This window comes from Protomyctophum parallelum (genome assembly GCF_964188405.1).
Source record: "Protomyctophum parallelum genome assembly, chromosome: 9".
Classification (NCBI taxonomy): Eukaryota; Metazoa; Chordata; class Actinopteri; order Myctophiformes; family Myctophidae; genus Protomyctophum; species Protomyctophum parallelum.
Genome location: NC_139706.1, coordinates 15,682,762 through 15,704,885, shown reverse-complemented (window position 1 = coordinate 15,704,885; position 22,124 = coordinate 15,682,762). Strand labels below are relative to the sequence as shown.

The following is a 22,124-nucleotide window of genomic DNA, read 5'->3' as shown; positions in this document are numbered from 1 at the left end:
ATTGCCACCAACCAACCTATAGCCACATTTTGCTGTGGGATGGCATCCCATTCCTTAGCTATGGTCCATAGCCTTCTACTGCTTCGATTCTGCCCTGCAGTAAGGCTATGGGACTACTTTCCTTAGTGGACGCACTCTGAACCCCCCACCACATGTATAAACGGTACCATTTTTGGCCATAAAGGGATTTTGTTTCCACCGGAAAAAAAAAACTTTTAGTTACTCCGCTGCGCCCTCTACCGATATTGCCCAGAGAATTGCCTCATAGAGAATATTTTTCCTCCGGTGAAAAGAAATCCCTTTCTGGCTAAAAAGTACCGTTTATACGTGTGGTGGGGGGCTCAGAGTGCGTCCACTAAAGAAAGTAGTCTTTCTATTGACACAACCTGTCTTTGTATTGGTGAGTAGGTCAAACGTTCGTGAGATTTCCACAAAAGAGGAGAGGCTGGTCTGATTTCGATTTGAGATTTAAAACTGAAAGTCCCATAGCCTTCCTCAAAAAGTCAGCCAACGTGGTTCTGTTGGTCACTCTAGCAAGCTGATCCCTCAAGTGTTCAATTGAGTTGAACACTTGTGCCCCGCTTGATTTACTACTGTTTCCAACATGACAGCCATGTAAACGCACGCACGCACGCGCGCGCACGCTCGCACACACACACACACACACACACACACACACACACACACACACACACACACACACACACACACACACACACACACAGTGACAGCTATGCTCTCAAAAATGTATTCATTCATGTCAGGTTGCAATGTAATAAGCGGGATACTATCTGGCTAGGTGGTCATTGTGACATTGTTGGTATATAATTCAGGGTGATTAACCCTGTTAATGGTTTACCTTTATGAGCTTAACACATGCGGACTGGAGCTTACATCTTAGAACATCTGGATTGTGGAGAGTTAGAATGAGCCCCAGAATGACTGCAAAGTAAGAACACTGCAAAGTAAGAACACAGAGGAGAAAGGTTGAGACGTGTGTGCGTGCGTGTGTGCATGCAGAAATGAAGTTGACACAGGTGTTACAGAAACTTCATCCGCAATAATCTTTTAAGTGAATATAATATTGGTCGAATTATAGGCAACAAATACATCACAATTCAATCAACATTTCAATTTTCATATGGAAAATAACTTCATAGCCCTAGTGAATACTGCAATGCACTTTTTTCAGGACTGCCTAAGAAAACAACTGACAGATTACAACTTGTCCAAAATGCAGCAGCCAGAGTTGTAACTAGAACTAAGATGAGAGAACATATTACTCCAGTTTTGGCATCACTGCACTGGCTTCCGGTTGTTTTTAGGATTGATTTTAGAATTATTTTACTTGTCTATAAAGCTCTCAATGGTCTCGCACCTTCCTACCTACATGACTGCCTGCCTAAATATGTCCCAAACCGCCCCCTAAGGTCTTCCACTGCTGGCCTGCTCGCTTTGCCTAAAAGAATGGCAACTAAAAAATACGGGGAAGCAGCATTTTGCTTCTACGGGCCGTCGGCATGGAACAAGCTCCCACTGTACCTTCGTCAGGCAGCCTCTGTAGACATTTTTAAAGCTCAGCTCAAGACCCACTTCTACAACATTGCTTTTAATTGATCTTTTATTTTTTTGTTATTCATGTCCTCACTGTATTGCATTACTGCTTGTTGTTTAATGTCGTTGCCTGGCTTTTCTTTTATTCTCCATTTTTCTGTAAAGCACTTTGAGCTGCATTTCATGTCATGAAAGGTTCTATACAAATAAAGTTTTATTATTATTATTACAAGTAACAGTTTTTTAATCAAATGATTATAGAGCTTAATTAATTCCCACTTCACCGTCTAAATGTGGCTTAAAGACAACAGGTCTCAGTGTCTTACCTTCAATGTAGATGTAGGTCTGGAGAAACAACACTTGCATTGAATGAATATGAAGACATTGACACAGCTCTGGGGTCTCCACTTCTTTTATAGGCATAGCTTAGTCATTCCTCCAATGGGGGAGCCTGAGCCTTGCCTCTGGCGATAAACCCGCCTCATGTTTACATGATACTGGGCCCTGATAGGTGCTCGCACAACTTTGAAGTGCAGGGAAACCCAATCACAACCGAGCAGGGCCAGACCCTTCATCTGCCGAGGGCTGTGTATTCTTTTTTTCTTTTATTTATTTTTTATTTTTTTCAAACATGTTTCCCTTGTAAAGAAGAGGGACCATTTCTTATAAATGCCTCACTGCATTTATTGGAAATGGTAGCAGTGGGTGCACCACTCTCTTTCTCTTGCGCACGCACGCGCACGCTCTCTTGCGAGCATGCACACACACACACACACACACACACACACACACACACACACACACACACACACACACACACACACACACACACACCTAATGGTCTTCCCTGATGAATGATAATACATGTAATCAGGGAAGACCATTGACAGCATGCTCTCTTTTGCAAGGACTGAGTACACTGTGATCACATCATCATCACACATTTATGAAAAAATTAAAAAAAAACAAAAGAACAATGGAGTTAGGAGGTTTCCTCCCGACAGCAACGATGTATTGCTAATTCACTGGGGCTACAAAAAAGTACAGTCGCTTTGTGTTGCATCTTCAAGAAGTGCCTATTTGCCCAAAGGTCATGCCCAAAGGTCATGTCCACTTGCCCGAAAAGTAAATCATCCACAACAGTGGTTCCCAAAGTGGGGTCCGGGGACCCCCAGGGGTCCTTGAGGGAGTTCCAGGGGGTCCCCAGCTAAATGATAGTTAGGAACCAAATGGACCCTTATGGGTCTGTAACTCTGAGAGTGTACAAATGGAACCAAACGGGCCCTGACGGGTCCATTTGGTTCCATTTGTACACTCTCAGAGTTAAATTAATAACATTGACATTGACTACTTAATAACATTGATGGCATAACATTGAATTAAACTTTTCTTTTCTGAAAATACAGTTTCCAGTGGTTTTCATGTCAAGGACACCCAGCATTATCTGTATTTAGCCGCTGATGCCCCATCTGAAAATATTATCTCTGAAAGAATATATATCGAAAGATTTGCGCCACATTTTCATGATTTTTCAATAATATCAGATCTACAAGCTCGCAGCGCGGCACTCTGTGCTAAAGTGTAACACAATGCTTAAAACACTAAAAGGGGTTCCCGCCCTAAATGTGTTAAACTCCATACTGTACTGTACATAGACCTGTTTGACCTGTTATCTACTGTCTAACTGCAGAATCAACAGTGTAGCTCGGCCCATAAACTCATACATCCGAGACACACCTTTACTTTCAACATATATTGTTTTGTTTGGCAGGGATTCGTTTCTGGGAAATGGGCTGACTGACTGTGAAGCTTTATAGCAGGCCCAGTAATCATAAAAACGTCAAAACAACAAAGCATCAACACATCAGAGACAATAAAACATGAAGAAAATAACAGGTCAATAAAACAATTAAAAACAATATTAGGAAAAACACTTGGCAGAAAAAGAAGGCACTGATTCTGCTAATCTAAGAGCCAAGGGAGTTCCAGAGCAAAGGTGCCCAAGCCGCAAAGGCCCGGTCACCCCGAGTGACCAGACGCGTTGCAGGAGGAACTAAGAGGTCCCTATCCGATAATCTAAGATTCTAAGGCAGCGCACCTGGGTTGTGGGGTTGCAGCAAGTCTGTTATATAAATTGGATCTAGACCATGTAGAGCTTTAAAAGTAATCAATAAAATCTTAAAATCAATTCTGTAGCTCACAGGGAGCCAGTGAAGACTAGCTAAAATAGGTGTGATATGTTCACGTTTTCTCGTGTTGGTGAGAAGGCGAGCCGCAGAGTTCTGCACCATCTGGAGGCGATATATATATATATATATATATATATATATATATTTAAAAAAAAATCTTCCCCGGAAATGCTATATTCTAGATATGTTCTATCGTCTCCTCCATCTTCCGCTCTCTCCCTTCATGGCCATATCTGACTTTCTTCATTAGGTCTGGCCTGTCAATGTCCCTCAGTGTGATTTATGTCATTGAATGACATGCACAAACTCACCGCTGAAATGACGCAGTACTATTATTTAATTGAAAGAAGACAAGTGTCGGGCACTCGGGTGGCACAGAGCTATAAAGTATCTGTGCAGAGGTTTGAATCCAGCGCGGTGCCATGCCCGCGTTTGGGGAGGGAAGCAGGGCACAGAGGGTGGTCTTTACCACTGCACGTTCTCTGTGTCTCCTTGTCAACTTGTTATAATGTGGGAAAAGTATATATTGTTAAGAATATATATTAAATTCCCAAACTTAATTGAAAGAGCAGAGTGGGATGCCTCCGTTAGTTTTAGCTTTAATCACATGAACCCCAGCATAGCGTCCCTATATTGACCATTCACCAAAAATGGTGGATATACAAGCTCACTGTTTTTGGCAAAGATATTTTGTGTAGAGGGGGAAAAAAAGGAGGTGGCCTAGGCTAGTATAGACGCCAGGGGGAACTCCAGTCAATATATGTATACACTGTGCAACACACTGTAATGGAACAATATACACTATCAGTATGTAGAACAGTACGTGGTTCTCAACCGGTGGTCCTTGAAGGGGTTCCAGGTGGTCCCCAGCTAAACAATGGACAGCTGTGAAGTGTGAACCGAATGGACCCTTATCTTTAAGTCTTGAGAGTAGTTTCATTGTACACTCTCAAGAGTTCAATTATTGTTAAACATCTGCATTACTTACAAAAAGTCTACACACAATTAGGGAATGTAGATAAGAAGTAAAATCAGCGTTTGCCTGTTGTCTCTCCTGATGATACCAACATCAATTCAGCATGGAATTGTGGACAAAACTCTTATCCATCAACAACACAATATTTGAAGTCTCTGGTCTGAGGGTCCAAATCTCATCAGATGTAACCTCGCCTAACCAGGCTTTCCACCACACATCAGATCAGGGCCGGGGGAAGGTATATTTTTCAGTAGGAGGTGCAGAACGTTTAGGAGGGGGTGCGCACGTGTAAGCGCGCGCTGCAAAATGCGCATGCACACACCTCGTGCACGCACATTTGTGCATTTTCACACAGAAAATGTGGGTTTTACTTTCTCTCTCTCCACACGCAAGTTATATGAACAAACATTTTGATCAATATTTTATTTCATTGAGACACTTCAGCTCAGATTGACCATAGACCATTTATTGCCAAGCTAGTAGTATGGCGGTGTGGCTCTGCTCATGTGATATCAGATGATCTGTGTACCTAGACACGGGTCTGATATCACATTTGATACCTCCGATTATCTGTGCACCAAGACACAGCTCTGATATCAACGATCCCCCAGAGCAGAGCCAAAGATACAATGATCCATGAAAAACAATACACAGTAATAACATCAACACATGATTCAACACAATGGACCTACACAATCGCAAACAATACAATAATATCCCATAACCTCTGGACTAAGAACTACAGGGAGGAGGCCGGGGAGGTGGGGGCAGCTGATTTAAAGAACTAGAAAAAGTGATCTCCACCAGGAGGATAGGACTGTGTGAGATGTTTGGCAAAATGTTTAGGAGTAATATAAACATGTTTTTTAGTTTTCGTTTTTTGCAACAAATTTCTTCCTTTTGTTAAGGAAATGCAGAGCCAGATCACTCATAGCGTCTCTGAGAATAGAATTCTGGATGAGCAGGACATCATTTTCAACGAAATGGGCCACTCCTGAAAACTTTGGAAGGCAATCTTAGCCAATGTAGAATCTGAGGACGGAAGGAGTGCAAAACATACTCTCTCCCCATGCCTTCGGCCTGGTGGAGACAATTACTAGGGGGAATGAATGAGGGGAACGATATATACATATATAATAACCATCTGCCTTCCGTGCCACAATGAACTAACGCTACGCTTGATTTTTGTCACGGACAAACAAATGGTCAATACATTTTTACCAGAAACCCAAATACTTAAATGTATACGAATGGTCTCATAATGTGCCACAGTGACTATGCCTGTGTGCTACACATTTTAAAGGGGGGCTAATTCAAGAAGAACAGAAGGGCCCAACAGTCTCATTGTGGTCATGACATCTATTTAGCCCTTGCCTTTTCATCTTATTATATGAAATACAGAGGCCATTGTCTTTTGTGGTTTTGAATTGAATACATCCTGCTCTGATATCGGGAGAAGAAAAAACTCAGGTTGAGGAGATGCTCAGTTCGGAACTCACCAAAATCAGAATGTGGCTTACTGATAACAAACTATCATTACACCTTGGTAAAACCTTCAGCCCATATTTGACTACGCCTGTACCTCCTGGTTCTCGAACACCTCAAGGTCACAAACAATTAAGCTTCAAACCTCCCAGAACAAACTAATCCGACTCCTCCTAGGCCTAGAGCCCATGACCCACCTTTATGCAACACATTTTGATGGCATAGGATGGCTCCGGGTAGAAGACAGAGTCAAGCAGTTGAAAATGGGGCTGACTTTCAAAATTGTAAATTCAGCCCTGCAGCCCTCTGTGCCCTCAGTCCCCATTTACTTAACCGATTACCTCACAAAGGTGAGCAACTCTCACAGCCACAACACTAGAGGGAGTATAAATAATGATCTGGTGCCACCCACATATAGAACAAATATGGGTAAATTCACTTTCCACAGCACTGCCACTCAGGTGTGGAATGCCCTGCCCCCTTCCCTCAAAACAAACAAATCACTGGCTTCCTTTAAAACCGGTCTGAAAAATCACCTATCAATGTCAGCGGGTCAAAAGGAGAGAAGATGACTGCCCAACCTCCCTATACCCCCCTCCGAGTGATTTATTTTTATTTAGATTTTTTGGTACTTTACACCTCTAAATAGTTTTCATGTTTTTGAGGTATCTCGATTACTGTCGTCATTGTGTTGTGATTGTGAATAATTATATATTTTTAAATGCATAGTGTATATATTGAGTAGATATTGTTTAAAAGTCTATTTAGTATGAGTAGCCTTTAATATCTAGACGTTTACTATATGTCTAAACAACGTCTAGACTCTGACGTCTAAAATATAGACTAGTTTTAAACAAACTAATAGTGGTTATTTAAGGGGCTAAGATTAGACGGGAAGTCTAGCAGTCAACGTCTATTAGACGTCTATCAGACGGCTATAGAGTCTAAGCTTAGACGTCTAAAAAACTTACACTTTTAGCCCAGTGACATACCGATATTAGCCTAGTCGGCTAACAGTCTAAAATACGTCTAAAAAAAGACGTATTTTAGACTGGTACCCATGTAGCCCACCCTACGTGGGCTGCAGCGAGATTGGACATTAAATCTTGATTTTCATGAAATAATGAACTCTCCGTCTCTCTCCGTGCATGCACGCACGCGCGCGCGCGCACACGCATGCACACGCACACGCACACGCACACGCACACACACACACACACACACACACACACACACACACACACACACACACACACACACACACACACACACACACACACACACACACACACACACACACACACACACACAGAGAGCGCACAAGGTTTGATTGATTGATTGAAATATTTATTAACAGTTTGTAGAATTTACAGTACATTTTAAGCACAAACTCAATACAAAGACTGTCAACTGTGAGTGGACGACCCAATTAAGCATTACACTTGTTTACAACAGGGTCCACATTGTTCAATTCACCAAAACATTTAAAGACATACAAACATTTAGAGACATACAAATAGACATTTCTATGTAGCTAAATTCATCATATGGGAAGCAAAAAAGGGAAAAGATACAATATACAGTGAGGGAAAATGGGGTGGGGGGGGTGGGGTCCAAAAGTTTCTATTATTTCACTATTCAAGTGAAATGAGTTGGTTTTATAGACTAACAGCAACATTGGGCTAATATTGTTGAGATTTGATGTCCTCACTTGTATGTAATACTGTACTGTTCTATATGATGTGCAATGTTATGGTTGTGCCACTGTGAGGCGCAAAAGAATCAGGTACAACTGTTGAGCAGGTGTCAGAATCAGCTATATCTAGCTGAATTGCATTCTGGTGGGCTACCAAGATGAGACAAAATTATATTTATTTCATCATAACCACAGCAATGTTATATTTACGTTCCATCTCTTCTCCCAAAATAGCCGATCTACAGCTAATGGAAAGTGGTTTCCAAAGTGGGTTATGGGGACCCCCAGGGGTCCTTGAGAGAGTTCCAGGGGGTCCCCAGCTAAATGATAGTTTGTACACTCTCACGAGTTAATTAACATTGATTTTACAATATAAATGGGGGGTCCCAGAGACAGAAATGCCATCAAATGGGGGTCCATGGACTAATGCATGTCACACTGGCTGTCTGTGACACTGCTAGATTCTTAAAATCTATGGGGTCCCTGGCATATCTCTTCAAATGGGGGTCTGTGGGCTAATTAGTGTCAATTTGGGGGTCCTTGACATGAAAAGGTTTGGGGACCACTGGCCTGTAGTGAGCTTGCAGATCAGCTATTTTGTGAGAACAGGTTGTATATCAATATCTACAAGGGACGTTCAATATTTAGGGACGTTCCAATTCCCCTTGACTCATTATGTAGGGACAAGGGGAAGGGGCAAGGGCTGAGGGGTATAGGGTTAAAAAAGGAATTGGGAAAGGGCCTAATACTATCTCTCTCTCTCTCTCTCTGTTTCTGGAAAACAGCGCCCCTACTGGTACTAATAGTCATATACTGGTGCTCATGGCCACATAGGTACATAGGTGAACACGGATGCGATGTGCACATGCACGCGCGTGCACGCAGGACTCTCTCTCTCTCTCTCTCTCTCTCTCTCTCTCTCTATGCCACACACAGGACTCTCTCTCTCTCTCTCTCTCTCTCTCTCTCTCTCTCTCTATGCCACACACAGGACTCTCTCTCTCTCTCTCTCTCTCTCTCTGCATGCCACACACAGGACTCTCTCTCTCTCTCTCTCTCTCTCTCTCTCTCTCTCTCTCTCTCTCTCTCTCTCTCTCTCTCTCTCTCTCTCTCTCTCTCTCTCTCCGCTCGCGCACGCATGGCAATCAATTGGCTGAGGCAGAGGCTGGAAATTGCACAGGTGAGTGAGGGGATTTAGGCTGACAAGCTGAAAATGCGGCACAGTGCAACACGTTTTCAGCTTGTAGATCTGCTATTTTTGAATTGGAATCCTGAAAACTAACATTTTTATTTAATTTCAAATTAATGTAGTTTAGGCCTATACTCATGTTAACTTCATGGGTCATGTTTGGAACTGAAATCAATAATATATCAATATCCCAATGTTAACCTGCAGGCCACAACACGCACACACAAACACACACACACACACACACACACACACACACACACACACACACACACATGCACACTTTGCACCGCTCAGCTCACATGTTGGTGTGTTTTTTTCCACCCTAAAACATGTTCATCAGGAATTATTATTATTAATAATATTATTATTATTATTATTATTATTATAAAAAAGACAGGCAAAAGAAGGGCAAAAGACGGGCAAAAGACGGGCAAAAGACAGGCAAAAGACAGGCAAAAGACAGGCAAAAGAAGGGGCAAAAGACAGGCAAAAGAAGGGCAAAAGACAGGCAAAAGACAGGCAAAAGAAGGGGCAAAAGACAGGCAAAAGAAGGGCAAGCCGAGGTATCAGTTCGGTCTGGAGGCATCGGGAACATTTCGCTCCATCAGAGGAGGTAAGGTGATGGAAGGACATTTTCCCAAGGCCAGCGTCAGACGAGCATTTTTGCCCTTCCCCCAGCTCGCCCACTGGTAATGTTGAGAGAAGAATGTTTCCTGTCATTACTACATACGCTTCATTTTCTGTGCACGGTAGGTACGAAGTAGATTTTGCATGTTCTCCCCAGCATGTTCACTTTGGGTTTCCTCACACCAAACGACATACAGTGTGCAGTGGACAGAATCTGGAGCAGTAATATAAAAAAAATGTTTTTCAAAAGTCGGCCCCCTGGTGGCGCTATAACAGGCCGTTCTGGAACATTTGGGGCAGAGGTTCATCGTTGGCATCCAGGGAGTGTTTGTGCAAAATTTTGCATCGACCGGGTTAACGGTGACGGTGGCCGGAGATTAGCTGGTTTGAGTTCAAAACGTTAGCTCTGAAAGAATATATATTCAAAGATTAGCGCCACATTTTCATGATTTTTCAAAAATAGCAGACCTACAAGCTCATAGTGCCCCGCTATGAGCTTGTAGATCTGCTATTTTTCAACAGCTAAAGCATAACATAATGCTTGAAACACCAAAAGGGGTTCCCGCCAAGAATGGGTTAAGACATTTCAAGCCACCTAGGAATGTGGTCCAAATCTGATGAGGATTTACACCGTTGAAACTTTATAAAGCAACTCTGATTGGTTTAGGACAATTATCTGATTTGGACTGACGGTGTGAACATGGTCTAAATGAAAAACTACAACATGATGTAGCAGAGTATTTTTTAGTTGTATTATGCAAGCAGTGTTTTAATGTTAAGTGTTTTGTAATTGTTTTACTAGGCTTCTGTGGAGAGACACATACTGGCCAAGTATCTCATGGAGTTGACGTTCCTTGATTACGCCATGGTTCACTACAGGCCCTCTGAGGTCGCTGCTGCTGCCCTCAGCTGCTGCTGGGCAAGGACTGTCTAAAGAGGACAAGAAGCGAAGACCGTAAGGGCGCCGCCATGTTGCTCACATGGTGCTCCATGGAAGGAAAGAAACATGCGCAGTTGAGACCAAGGAAGCTGAACGAGGAAGTGATGGCTGCATAAAGCCCATTGCGCATGTTTCTTTCCTTCCATGGAGCACCATGTGAGCAACATGGCGGCGCCCTTACGGTCTCCGCGTCCCGTCCTCTTTAGACAGTCCTTGCTGCTGGGTGGCCTGCCATGGGTGAGTTGAATAGAATCATATGTTGGCTTACTATTACAGATAGATAGCTTGACATTTTGTCTTTTGATTTGAGTAAGTTTTCCATGGCTTGCAGACTACTGTGTTAACAGAGACAGATTGCACCGCACATGATGATCCTAATGATTGTTTTTCATGTGTTGCAGACTCCTACAGACCAGCATTACATGACATATGATGAGGCTCACCTGAAACCAATATTGCAGCACTTCGCCAAAAATGTCGTTGTCAGCGAGGGGAATACAAAAGTCCAGGTGAGTTGGCACACAAAGGCACTATAGGGTTGGGGACGTTAGTATAAATGTACCGTAGGTTAGATGGCATGTTATTTAGACAGATGCTAGGTTAATTTGTTTACCAGGCATTCTATAGTTTCTATGTACAGATCTTTTATTTTATTTTTATATTATTATAATGTTCAGACCCATGATCCTATTGAGACACTAGCTCTCTGCATGTGGTGTATGTTTTTACCCTAATTGCTTACTTTAGCTTGTTGCTCTGGACAAAGGGCATCTGCTAAAAGCCTAAATTGTAAATTGGAGTGTAATGCAGTAAGATGGGGATGTTTACATGGATGAATATTGAATACTAAAATGTATATTCTCCACTAGGTTTAGTATAATGTAGTAGCATGTAATGGAGGAGTTAGATAGGGATGTTTAAATACATGAGTCCCTCTACACTAGGGTTAGTGTTAGTATAATGTACGATTGTGTATAATATAATGGTGTAAGATGTGTTTAAATACATTAATTATATTTTTTACCCCTCTCCACTAGGCCGTCAAGATGAAGTACTCGGGGAGCAAGCTGGATGTCACTCACCCCTCTGAGCTGCAGTCATCTACTGTGAAGAGCCTAGCTGCTCCCCTGCTTGGCAATCCCTGAGGTTGAATCAGACCTGCTGCATTTCTTTGAAATGTTTTATTATACATTTTCTTTGTTTTTGATGGGGGCTATCCCCTCCTATGCCCAGCTTTGTGAACACAAACACTATGATTTGATTGGCTGATCACCCCATAGCGATGATTTGATTGGCTGAGCAAAGTACAATTATTGAGGATTAAAAAGTGAAGACAACAAAAGTGATTGGCCGGAATGACATTTGTGATGAGGGGCGACTGTGGCTCAAGAGGTAGAGCAGGTTGTCCAATGATCCATGGGTCGGCGGTTCGAATCCCGGCTCCTCCTGTCTACATGTCGAAGTGTCCTTGGGCAAGACACTGAACCCCCAATTGCTCCCGATGTGCTGGTTGGTACCTTGCATGGCTTCCGCCGCAATCGGTGTATGAATGGGTGAATGCAATGCACAATCTATGTAAAGCGCCTTGGATAAAGGCGCTATATAAATGCACCATTTACCATTTATGATTTGATTGACTGAGCACGGAATGTGATTGTAAGAGCCCCCTCACTCACACAAGTGTGATTTATTTGTATTTTTTTATGCGAGTGAGAGGCCTACTCAAAATTAAAGAGTGATGCAGTTTGGATGTGTGTGACGCAGGATTCATGAAGGAAGTTTTATAAAATGTGTCTGCTCCTTCAAAGTTGTCGGCATTGTGCAGCTGAAATGTAATCCTATCATTCTCACTTTAAAGTTTACTTCAAAGTACTTTTTGTCAACAAAATCAGTTTACTTGATTGTAACAATCCTGACAATCTCACAGACCAAGCAATAGTATTAGCCTTTATATCAGAACTGTACTCGTCTCCTGTATACTGCTACTGCTAGTGTTCTTTGCACTTCTAATGGATATTTAATCCCTCCTCGTGGAAGCACACGACAGCCAGACATTCAGCAGTTCTTTTCTCTTTTACGTTTTTAAATCACTAATTCTACTAATTCTGTTCGTCAATCTACAAGCTCATGTGTTGAGACCTTGTAGACAGCTTGTTTGTCTCTGTACTACTTGTTTGTTGTGAAAATGACAATGTAACATTATGATGATCTGTGTACCGTCAAATAGGCGGATTTGAAAGCAGCACTCCCCAAATTCCACCAGCATGTTAAATGTGCTACGAGAGGAGCTAACACTCTGGACAAGGTCTACTCTAACATCAAACTTGGCTACAGGGCAAAACAACTACCGCACCTGGGCAAGTCTGACCATATGTCCCTGCTTTTAATTCCTGCATATGCCCCCCTAAGGAAAACTGCCCCCACCATCACAAAAACTGTCAAAACTTGGCCTGAGGATGCCTCTGAGCAGCTGCAGGACTGCTTCGACAGGACCAACTGGGAGGTTTTTGAACACCAGGACCTGAATGTGTTCACAGACAGTGTTCTGTGCTATATAAAAAATTGCACAGACAATGTCACAGTGGACAAACGCATCCGGGTCTACCCCAACCAGAAGCCCTGGATGACCCGGGAGGTCCAGCGGCTGCTGAAGGAGAGGAACACCGCCTTCAGGTCTGAGGGTAGGGCTAACTACAGCGCAGCCCGAACGAACCTGAGGAGAGGCATCAGAGAGGCCAAGGCTGACTACAGGAGGAAGATCGAGGACCATCTGGACAGCAACAACAGCAGGCAGGTGTGGCAGGGAGTCCAGCAGCTTACCAACTACAGGACTACCGTCGGAGCTGTCGAGGGTGACGTCTCGTTGGCAGAGGAGCTAAACACCTTCTTTGCCCGCTTCGAGGCAGAGCCACCGGAGGCAGCAACGTCACACCCCACGGTCCACAGCAGCTTCACCTTCACAGTGGAGGAGCACGAGGTGAGGCGCACGCTGCGGGCCATCAACCCGAGGAAGGCTGCAGGTCCTGACGGCGTCACTGGACGTGTACTGAAGGACTGCGCGGACCAGCTGGCTGGGGTCTTCACCAAGATCTTCAACCAGTCCCTCGCCCAGTCCACTGTCCCACTCTGTCTGAAATCCTCCACCATAGTCCCCCTGCCCAAGAAGCGCAACATCTCCAGTGTAAATGACTACCGGCCAGTCGCACTCACACCAGTGGTGATGAAGTGCTTTGAGAAGCTGGTCCGGGGTCACATCACATCACTCCTGCCCCGTGGCTTTGACCCCCACCAGTTCGCTTACAGGGCAAATAGATCCACAGAGGACGCCGTGGCCACAGCCCTCCATGCTGCACTGTCCCACCTGGAGCAGCAGGGGAGCTACGCGCGGATGCTCTTTGTGGACTTTAGCTCTGCTTTCAACACCATCCTCCCCCACAGACTGGTGGATGTTCTGGGGGAACTGGGTTTTCCACACAACACCTGCATGTGGATTAAAAGCTTCCTGTCTGGTCGCAGTCAGAGGGTGAGAGTGGGACAGCACATGTCTACGTCCCTCAGCCTCAGTACCGGCTCCCCACAGGGCTGTGTGCTGAGTCCGCTGCTCTACACCCTCTACACACACCAATGCACCCCCGCCCACCGCAGCAACACCATGGTGAAGTTCGCGGATGACACCACAGTAGTAGGGCTCATCTCCAAGGGAGATGAGTCAGCCTACAGGGATGAGGTGGTGCAGCTGACGGACTGGTGCAGAGAGAACAACCTGCTCTTGAACACATCCAAGACCCAGGAGCTGGTCATAGACTACAGGAGGAAGAAAACAGTCATTCCACCCCTGTTCATTAATGGGGACTGTGTGGAGAGGGTGTCCTCTTGCCGGTTTCTGGGAGTCCACATGGAGGAGGGCTTGACCTGGAGCACGAACACCTCTGAGCTGCTGAAGAAAGCCCAGCAGAGGCTCTACTTCCTGAGGGTGCTCAGGGGGAACAACATCACACAGAGACTGCTGGTGTCCTTCTATCGGTGCTCCATAGAGAGCATACTAACGTACTGCATATGTGTGTGGTACACCAGCTGTACAGTGGCGCAGAGGAAAAAGCTCCAGGGGGTCATAAATACGGCACAGAAGATCGTTGGCTGCCCTCTCCCCACACTGGAAGAACTACACAGAGACCGCTGTCATAAAAAAACTCTGAACATTATAAAAGACACTTCCCACCCCGCTCACTCACTGTTTGAACTGTTGCCATCAGGCAGACGGTATAGAGTGATCAAGTCCAAGACCAACAGATTCAGTAACAGTTTCTATCCCACAGCGGTAGTTGCACTAAATGATGCTAAAAAATGATCTGTTGCTGCGACACTTTTTAGTTTCTATTATCTATTATCTATTACCTTCTATTACTATTTATTATCTTAAGTACAATAAGGGTTTGTTGTACAAAGCTACACAGCTGTACACAGCTGAAAATGACATGCTTGTGCATTAGGGCTGCTGGGGTTGTGCAATAACAAGAAGTCATGTGTTTTTGTTTTATCTTGTACAGTATGTTTTGTGATATGATGCACTGATTGGTTGGCACTTTTAATTTCGTTGTACACGTTGCAATGACAAATAAAGATCTATCTATCTATCTATCTATCTATATGTATATATGTAAATGGAAAACTATAGCAAAGGTCTCATGTACATTTTGTAAATACCTATGAATTGTGTAAATATGAATTTTGTAAAAATTATCATTTTGAACCATGAGAATTTTTGGTCTGACTCTTGAATTTGAGGTATAATCTTTCAGTAGTATGGTAAAGTTTAAAAGAAAATGTGTAATTCACATTGAATCCACACGGTTTACTAATGTTTCTGTGTACTGTAGTGTACAATACTTACAATTAATCTAAAATGTACCTTTGCATACTTCATAATATTTTATAGAAACAATGTATTCAGATATATTATATTCCTATAATATTAGTTCAACAGTGAAAGTTAACTACGGTATTCTATTGCAAGTTTTTGGCTCTGAAGAGAAAACACTTGATTTTGATCTCCTCAAGTGGTCCCTGGACCACTGGTTGAAAACCACTGCTCTAGTGAGAACAGAAATAGAATATGTTTGCAGCTGATGTGGACATGAAACGAAACATGAAATATGACCTTATAGGCTTACATCAACTAAAAACAAAAAATAGTGACATCAAATCATCAATCCCCATTGGCCACCTCTTGGACATGTGCGGTTACTGCAGCATGAAACCAGTCTCAAGTTTCTATGTCAGTGGTGCTCAACCTTTTTCCTGTTAAGGACCCCCAGAATTAGAGGGAGGGGTGGGTTGTGGCACTCCATCTTTAAACTATGCCTAAATCTAACCTCATTACTTCAGTAGTAAAACTATATGGCTAAACGGTAAACCTATAACCTTCACCCTAACCTTGTAGTAAAATAAAAAACAAAAAACTATGCCTTCTGTAAAACTATGCAATAACCTAACCTTCCCGTTTTGGTATTTAGTGGTAGTGGCCCCTCTTCCTAGTGCCCAGTTTTCTTTTGAGTCACCCGACCCGCTTCCATGACAAACAACTAGCCAATCACAAGAGATCCCGCCCCTTCAGGCTGTGGGACGGATACTAGCCAGGGCGACACTACAGAAGGCTTGACCATTATTGCAACTTTGAGTTTGCACTCTTTTGAAATCGGCTGCAGGTGATCGACTGACTCAGGTACAACAAACTATTTTTGCTGTTGTGTATGTAACAATAATATACTAACATATACTGTACCACTATTTCCATATAGCTTATTGTTAGCATGCAGCCATGCTAACAAAAACAATTGTGACAACTTGTGACAGTAGTACAGAGTCGAGATGTCTATAGATGTCTATTACTTAAAGGCCCACTCTGGGGTTATATTTAAAGATAATTGGGATTATATTCACAAACATTCTTAAAGATTTGTAGGAAATATGCTATTCGGAACATTAATACATTCTTTACATCATAGGCTATATGAAACAAATGGCTTACTCCAATGTTTACTAACATTACCAACAGACGGCTTCATCATCATCAGAAAGTAGCCTATACAGTTTAACAAGCATGTATTTCTTATATTTATAGCGCTAGTCGTAATATAATTAATTAAGCTGAGTCGGTAATAAAAGCATGTCTTCACTGCCAATGCTTTAGTCACTGTAGTTGTTTGTTTGTGGGACCACCCATCTGTTTAAGTTTATATCATTGATAGGCCTAAATCTCTTGTTTAAGTCTTCACTGTTAGTTATTTAAGGACATACATGAACATTCTACAGCATGAAAATGCTGTTTACCCAACAGAAAGTGCTATAGCTTTCTTTGCGTGTGTTCCTGAAAGGCTGCAGGGCATGCATAACTTAAGCCTATACACGTTTCTACTGAAAGAATGTAAATGACTGTTTTCACCTAGATGTCACTAAATGGGTCACCATGTTCTATTAACAATCTAGTGGCCGTGGACGTTAGCCTGTTAACCTGAGATTCCAAAATACCAAGCAAGTCAAACTATAATGATTGAATGTATCAAATTGATTTTAAGATACTTTTATTTGTTTATAAGTCTTTATATGGGCTGGCCTAGCCCCCTCCCTCATATACTTATCTGACCTCTTGAGCTAGACCTTTGAGGTCTGCCAGCCAGCTGCTTTTGACTGTTCCTCCATCCAATCTAACATGGATGGGGGAAGAGGTGAGAGGTGATCGTGCCTTGATCACTGTTGCAGCACCCATTCTCTGCATGGAATAGCCTCCCCTTTTATATTAAAAGTGCTGAGTCAGTCCATTGAACTATTTAAGTCTCTTCTTAAGACTCATCTCTTTTCTATGGCCTTTGATCATTCCTGATTTTTTATTTTTTATCATTTGAACTCCGTCTCCTACCCTTACAATTTGAACTCCTACCCTCACAAAAACATGCAGTAATCCTGGTCTCTAAACTGCCTCCCCCTGGCCAGCCGGGGCGCCTGATGGAGGGGAAAGGAACTGGTTGGAATAACGTGTTTCTTCCACACGCTACGTCCAACCAGAGAAACTCCCCCCTGTCAGGTGTAAAGGACCAACTTGGACACTCAGGCATGAAGGAAGCATGAGTTCAAGTCCGTTGCGGAGGGTGTGTAGAGCCCAGGATCATATTAGATAATTGACACAAGGGTTACAAAAATGTAAGAAGTGAACTGTTTCATTTCTTGTTGTTATGTGGGTGCACATCCATACTTGTTGATGCTTTTGTATTTTGTATGCATAACTGTTTCTAGATTTTATTGTGTAAAGCACTTTGGTCAATCTCGATTGTTTTAAATGTGCTATATAAATAAAGCTTGCTTTGATTTGATTGAGAATCTCTCTCTCTCCTCTCTCAGTCCAAGATGTCTGGAGAGCAGGTGGTGGTCGAGCGCGCGAGGAAGGCCTTCCGGACAGGTAAGACTAAGCCTCTGGAGTTCAGACTGCACCAGCTGAGGAGCCTCCACCGCTTCATCGCAGAGAGGCGGAGAGACATCGCAGACGCCGTCAAAAAGGACTTGAATAAGGTGAGGTCTAAATCACGAGACAGTGCACCCGGTACCGTGTAGGCCTGCGAGCGGGGCCACCACGACTGTTTTTCCCCGCAGAGGGGAAAAAACTGTTTTTGAGTGGTGCAACCACTCCCTTACGGAGCTATGTGTGTGGGTGGGTACTGGGTAGTTGGCTGGGTGTCTGGGTATGAGCACGAAAACAACATTTCACAACGAACACATTGAATTGTTTCAGCATCTTGTTTCAACATTTCAGCATGGTCAAATGATCAACAGCAAATAATTAAATTGTTTCAGCCATAGGCGGCGGGTGGATTTTACCTTTAGGTAGGCTAGAACTGCGCGGGACGACGACGACGACGAAGATTTATTTATTTCCCCCAGATGGTCTAACAAGTAACAATGTCATGTTTTGACCAATTTGTTAACTATCTCGTACACCATTGCTCACGAAAGCAAGATCCTTGACCCAATTACAGCCACTGCGTCTCACCTTTTAATTAAAGTAAAAGTAGTCTGAGGAAAAGGAACAGTTCTGTTCCCCTGACATTGTTTTTGGGATATTTTGGCTGAGATGCCTCTGTTTTAAGTGAGTGTGGAGATTACCCGGCGGTGTTGCTGCCCCTCCCCTACCTCCCGGCTCATGGCTCTTTACAGACGGGCCTACGGTACACAGACAGCAGCCTCTCCGCTGACCGTGTCAGTGTAGTGTTGCTGCAGGAGTGTGAATGAACCGTGCGGTCACTGGAACAAAGCCACCGTATTAGCATTCGAATACCTGTCCTGTGAACACCGTAAAGGTGTGTGACTACGTGACAAAAAAATTGTCACGTAGTCACACACATTCCTGGTCATGACCAGGGGGAGGGGAGCTTCAGCCTTCAGTCAGTGGGTGCTATTTGGCTTACTATTTAGACGGGTAACCAAAATACCAACTTTAGTGGGGGAACACCCACTAAATCCCCAAACAGTGTATTTAGAAAGGTCGAACGAAAATGGATAGTCTCTTGAATAGTTTTATTTTGATGGGCCTTGATGCCGTCGTAATGACTGTTTTATTCACTTGCTAAAAATAGCTGATCTACAAGCCCACAACGCATCGCAGCACGACGCGTTGTGGGCTTGTAGATCAGCTATTTTCAGCAAGTGAATAAAACAGTCATTACAGGCATGGTCAAAATGGGTATTTGTGGAGCCAATGCAAAGACATGATGTCAAAAGAGTTTCCTCATTTTAGCTATTTCAGCAGCCCCCAAACCAGGAACACTTAATTTGTGCACGGCCGTTCATGCACATATACATTTCACACTGGCGCAGAGGACCTTATGGTTGTTATTACATACAGGCATTGTTCATTTTCTCAGATTATTGGTTAGGTGCAGCATGTACAGTACACAGTATAGCTACACGAACAGTACATGATAAACGTCTACAGTATATGCAACCATATATGCACAGAGTGCCGCGCTACGAGCTTGTAGGTCTGCTATTTTTTTTTTTAAACGTGAAAATGTGTCACAAATCTTTGCATATATTCTCTGAGAGTGAATGTTTTTAACTCTTTGCTTCTGGGGGGGCCCCTGGAACAACGTATTTTCAGATGGGGGTCAGCGGCCAATTACAGATAATTGACATGAAAAAGGTTGAGCATCACCGACATAGAAACGGAGGTTTTTCAGAAAACTGTCATGACTTAGAAGACATTTGTAGAATCGAGGTCAGGTCTAAATGTGTTAGTGTTAGTGTTTTAGAGATATGGCCAAAAGGTGGCCACTCTTCTCACTGAAAGTGCCTATAGTCTTCCTGGTTGCCCACTCTTCTCTAGTGGCCACTCTTCTCACCGAATGTGCCCACTCTTCCCTAGTGACCCACCTTATGTACTGTATGCTGAATGATCATTGAAAGGCTCTTCTCACGCCTCTTTCTTTTCAGAGTGAACACGGGACCGAGCTGTTCGAGACTCTGGGCCTGGAGGCAGAGATCAACGTGGCCATAGGTAAACTGGCAGAGTGGGCCGCCCCTCGGCCCGTAGAGAAGAACCTCCTCACCATAGCGGACGAGGTATACATCCAGCCGGAGCCCCTGGGAGTGGTGCTCATTATCGGGGCGTGGAACTACCCCTGGGCCGTCACCCTTCAACCGTTGGTCGGAGCCATTTCTGCTGGTAACTAAATATGCTTAATTCAGTGTTAGATAGGAGATAAGAGCCACGTGCTTTGAGCAGTCACTAGTTCACTAGCCTCGGAAACCCAGACGTTTTTATTTCCAGGGAGAGAAAAAAATGTCTGGGACCGAGTCCACTTCAATTCGTCATATACAGTAGCGCAAACGTCGGTCTCTCTCTCTGCTGATTTCTGATTGTCTGCACCGTTGTTAAATTGACGCAGACACGCACACACACGTATCCCCTCTCTCTCTCTGTCGCTCTAATTTATTAGTCTCATGTCCTGCAGCTGTGTCTAGTTTTTCCCGGCGAATCCTATGCCATAGAAAGCATAATTATGTGAGTTCCAGTCTACTAGTCCACAGCCTCTGAAGAAATTATTATTTGGTTACAGTGGCTTGTGGTCGTGGTTAATTCTATTGCCTGCACAGCTAGAAATTACAAGGTTTTAATTCCTACTGGAGGCTCGCTGGGGCCTTTCTGTGCAGAGTGTTTGCATGTTCTCCCCAGCATGTTCACTTTGGGTTTCCTCACACCAAACGACATACAGTGTGCCGTGCGTATATCTATTCTACGTCTGAGCATAGACATGGTAACACCCCGCCTGCCTCTGATTGGCCTACCGACACCAGAGTTTCCTCCGAGGTGGAAGATACATGCTGGATAGTCTGCCGCGAAGTTACTCCGTGGTGTAAATAAATAAATAATACAAGTTCGATATAATACAAGAGAATGACAGCTTGGCACGCGCGACAGTAACTTTTATTTTTGTAGATGAGGCAAACTAATATTGTTTATTCCGTTGGCCTGTTTATGTGTAAACTTGAAACATTATTGTACTGTAAAAAGGTCTCTTTTCCCTTGATCTTTATAGTATTAGTTTACTATAATTAGATTAATACCTTGATCTTTATCTTTTTTAGTATAATAGTATTAGTTTACTATAATTAGATTAATACACGATAATCAACACTAACACTTTAATTTAGAACACAGTCAAATCAAAGCATAATACATACTGTACGTGTTCAATCAATTATTCAATCAAAGCAAACATCACAAACAATATTAGTTTGACTCTTCTACAAAAATGTAAGTTACAAGTTACTGTCGCGTGTTGCCATTCTCTTGTACTTGTATTATACTGTGGGCGTTACCATGTCTATGCTCGAGACATAGAATAGATATACAGTGCAGTCAGTATATGATAGAGACTCCTGCCATTGCCATGAGCAAAAATGCACTGGCCTTAGAGTTGGAGCTGGTTTCTGGGTGCTAGAGAAAGGCTGCCACTGCTATTAATAGTTGGGGATGTGGGTGTGTCAAATGCAGAGGATCAATTTAAGCCAAGGTATGTGTAAAATATACTTGGAAATAAATACATTTAACTTAACCTATGGATTATTGCAGTAGCCTATATAATGTACTCGTTTTTAAGTGTTCCAACGCCTGGCTTTTGTGTGCCCCCCTGCAACGTCATGTGGCGGCCAAGTCTATGGACTTTGAATGTTTGCTTTATGTATGCCCCACGTGACGTCATGTGGCAGTCAAGTCTATGGACCGTTTATGATATAAAGCCGCCCCTCACTTCACACGAGTGTGATTTTCATTAGACTCATGGTGTGAGTGATCTTGTGAACAGAAGCAGAAATGATGGGAGACAAGTTTTCTCGAAGCCAGGACATTGAAACTAAGTCTGTGTCCACAATAACAGAGATAATTGTAGATAGGGACAGGTTTAACTAGATAAAGT

The 22,124-nt window shown here is 43.3% G+C and overlaps 1 protein-coding gene across 1 annotated transcript in view; it reads left to right on the top strand.

Moving 5' to 3' along the window:
* Positions 1-16,280: 16,280 nt before the first annotated feature.
* The window catches only part of LOC310864444 (uncharacterized protein), a gene marked incomplete at its 3' end in the record, with an annotated part of 38,621 nt that continues 32,777 nt past the window's right edge, over positions 16,281-22,124 (top strand). The window contains exons 1-3 of the mRNA XM_083773133.1: positions 16,281-16,381; positions 18,055-18,222; positions 20,140-20,371. Of these exons, the coding sequence (XP_083629259.1) occupies positions 18,061-18,222; positions 20,140-20,371 (394 nt within the window). The 5' untranslated portion in view covers positions 16,281-16,381; positions 18,055-18,060. The remainder of the gene's footprint in view (positions 16,382-18,054; positions 18,223-20,139; positions 20,372-22,124) is intronic.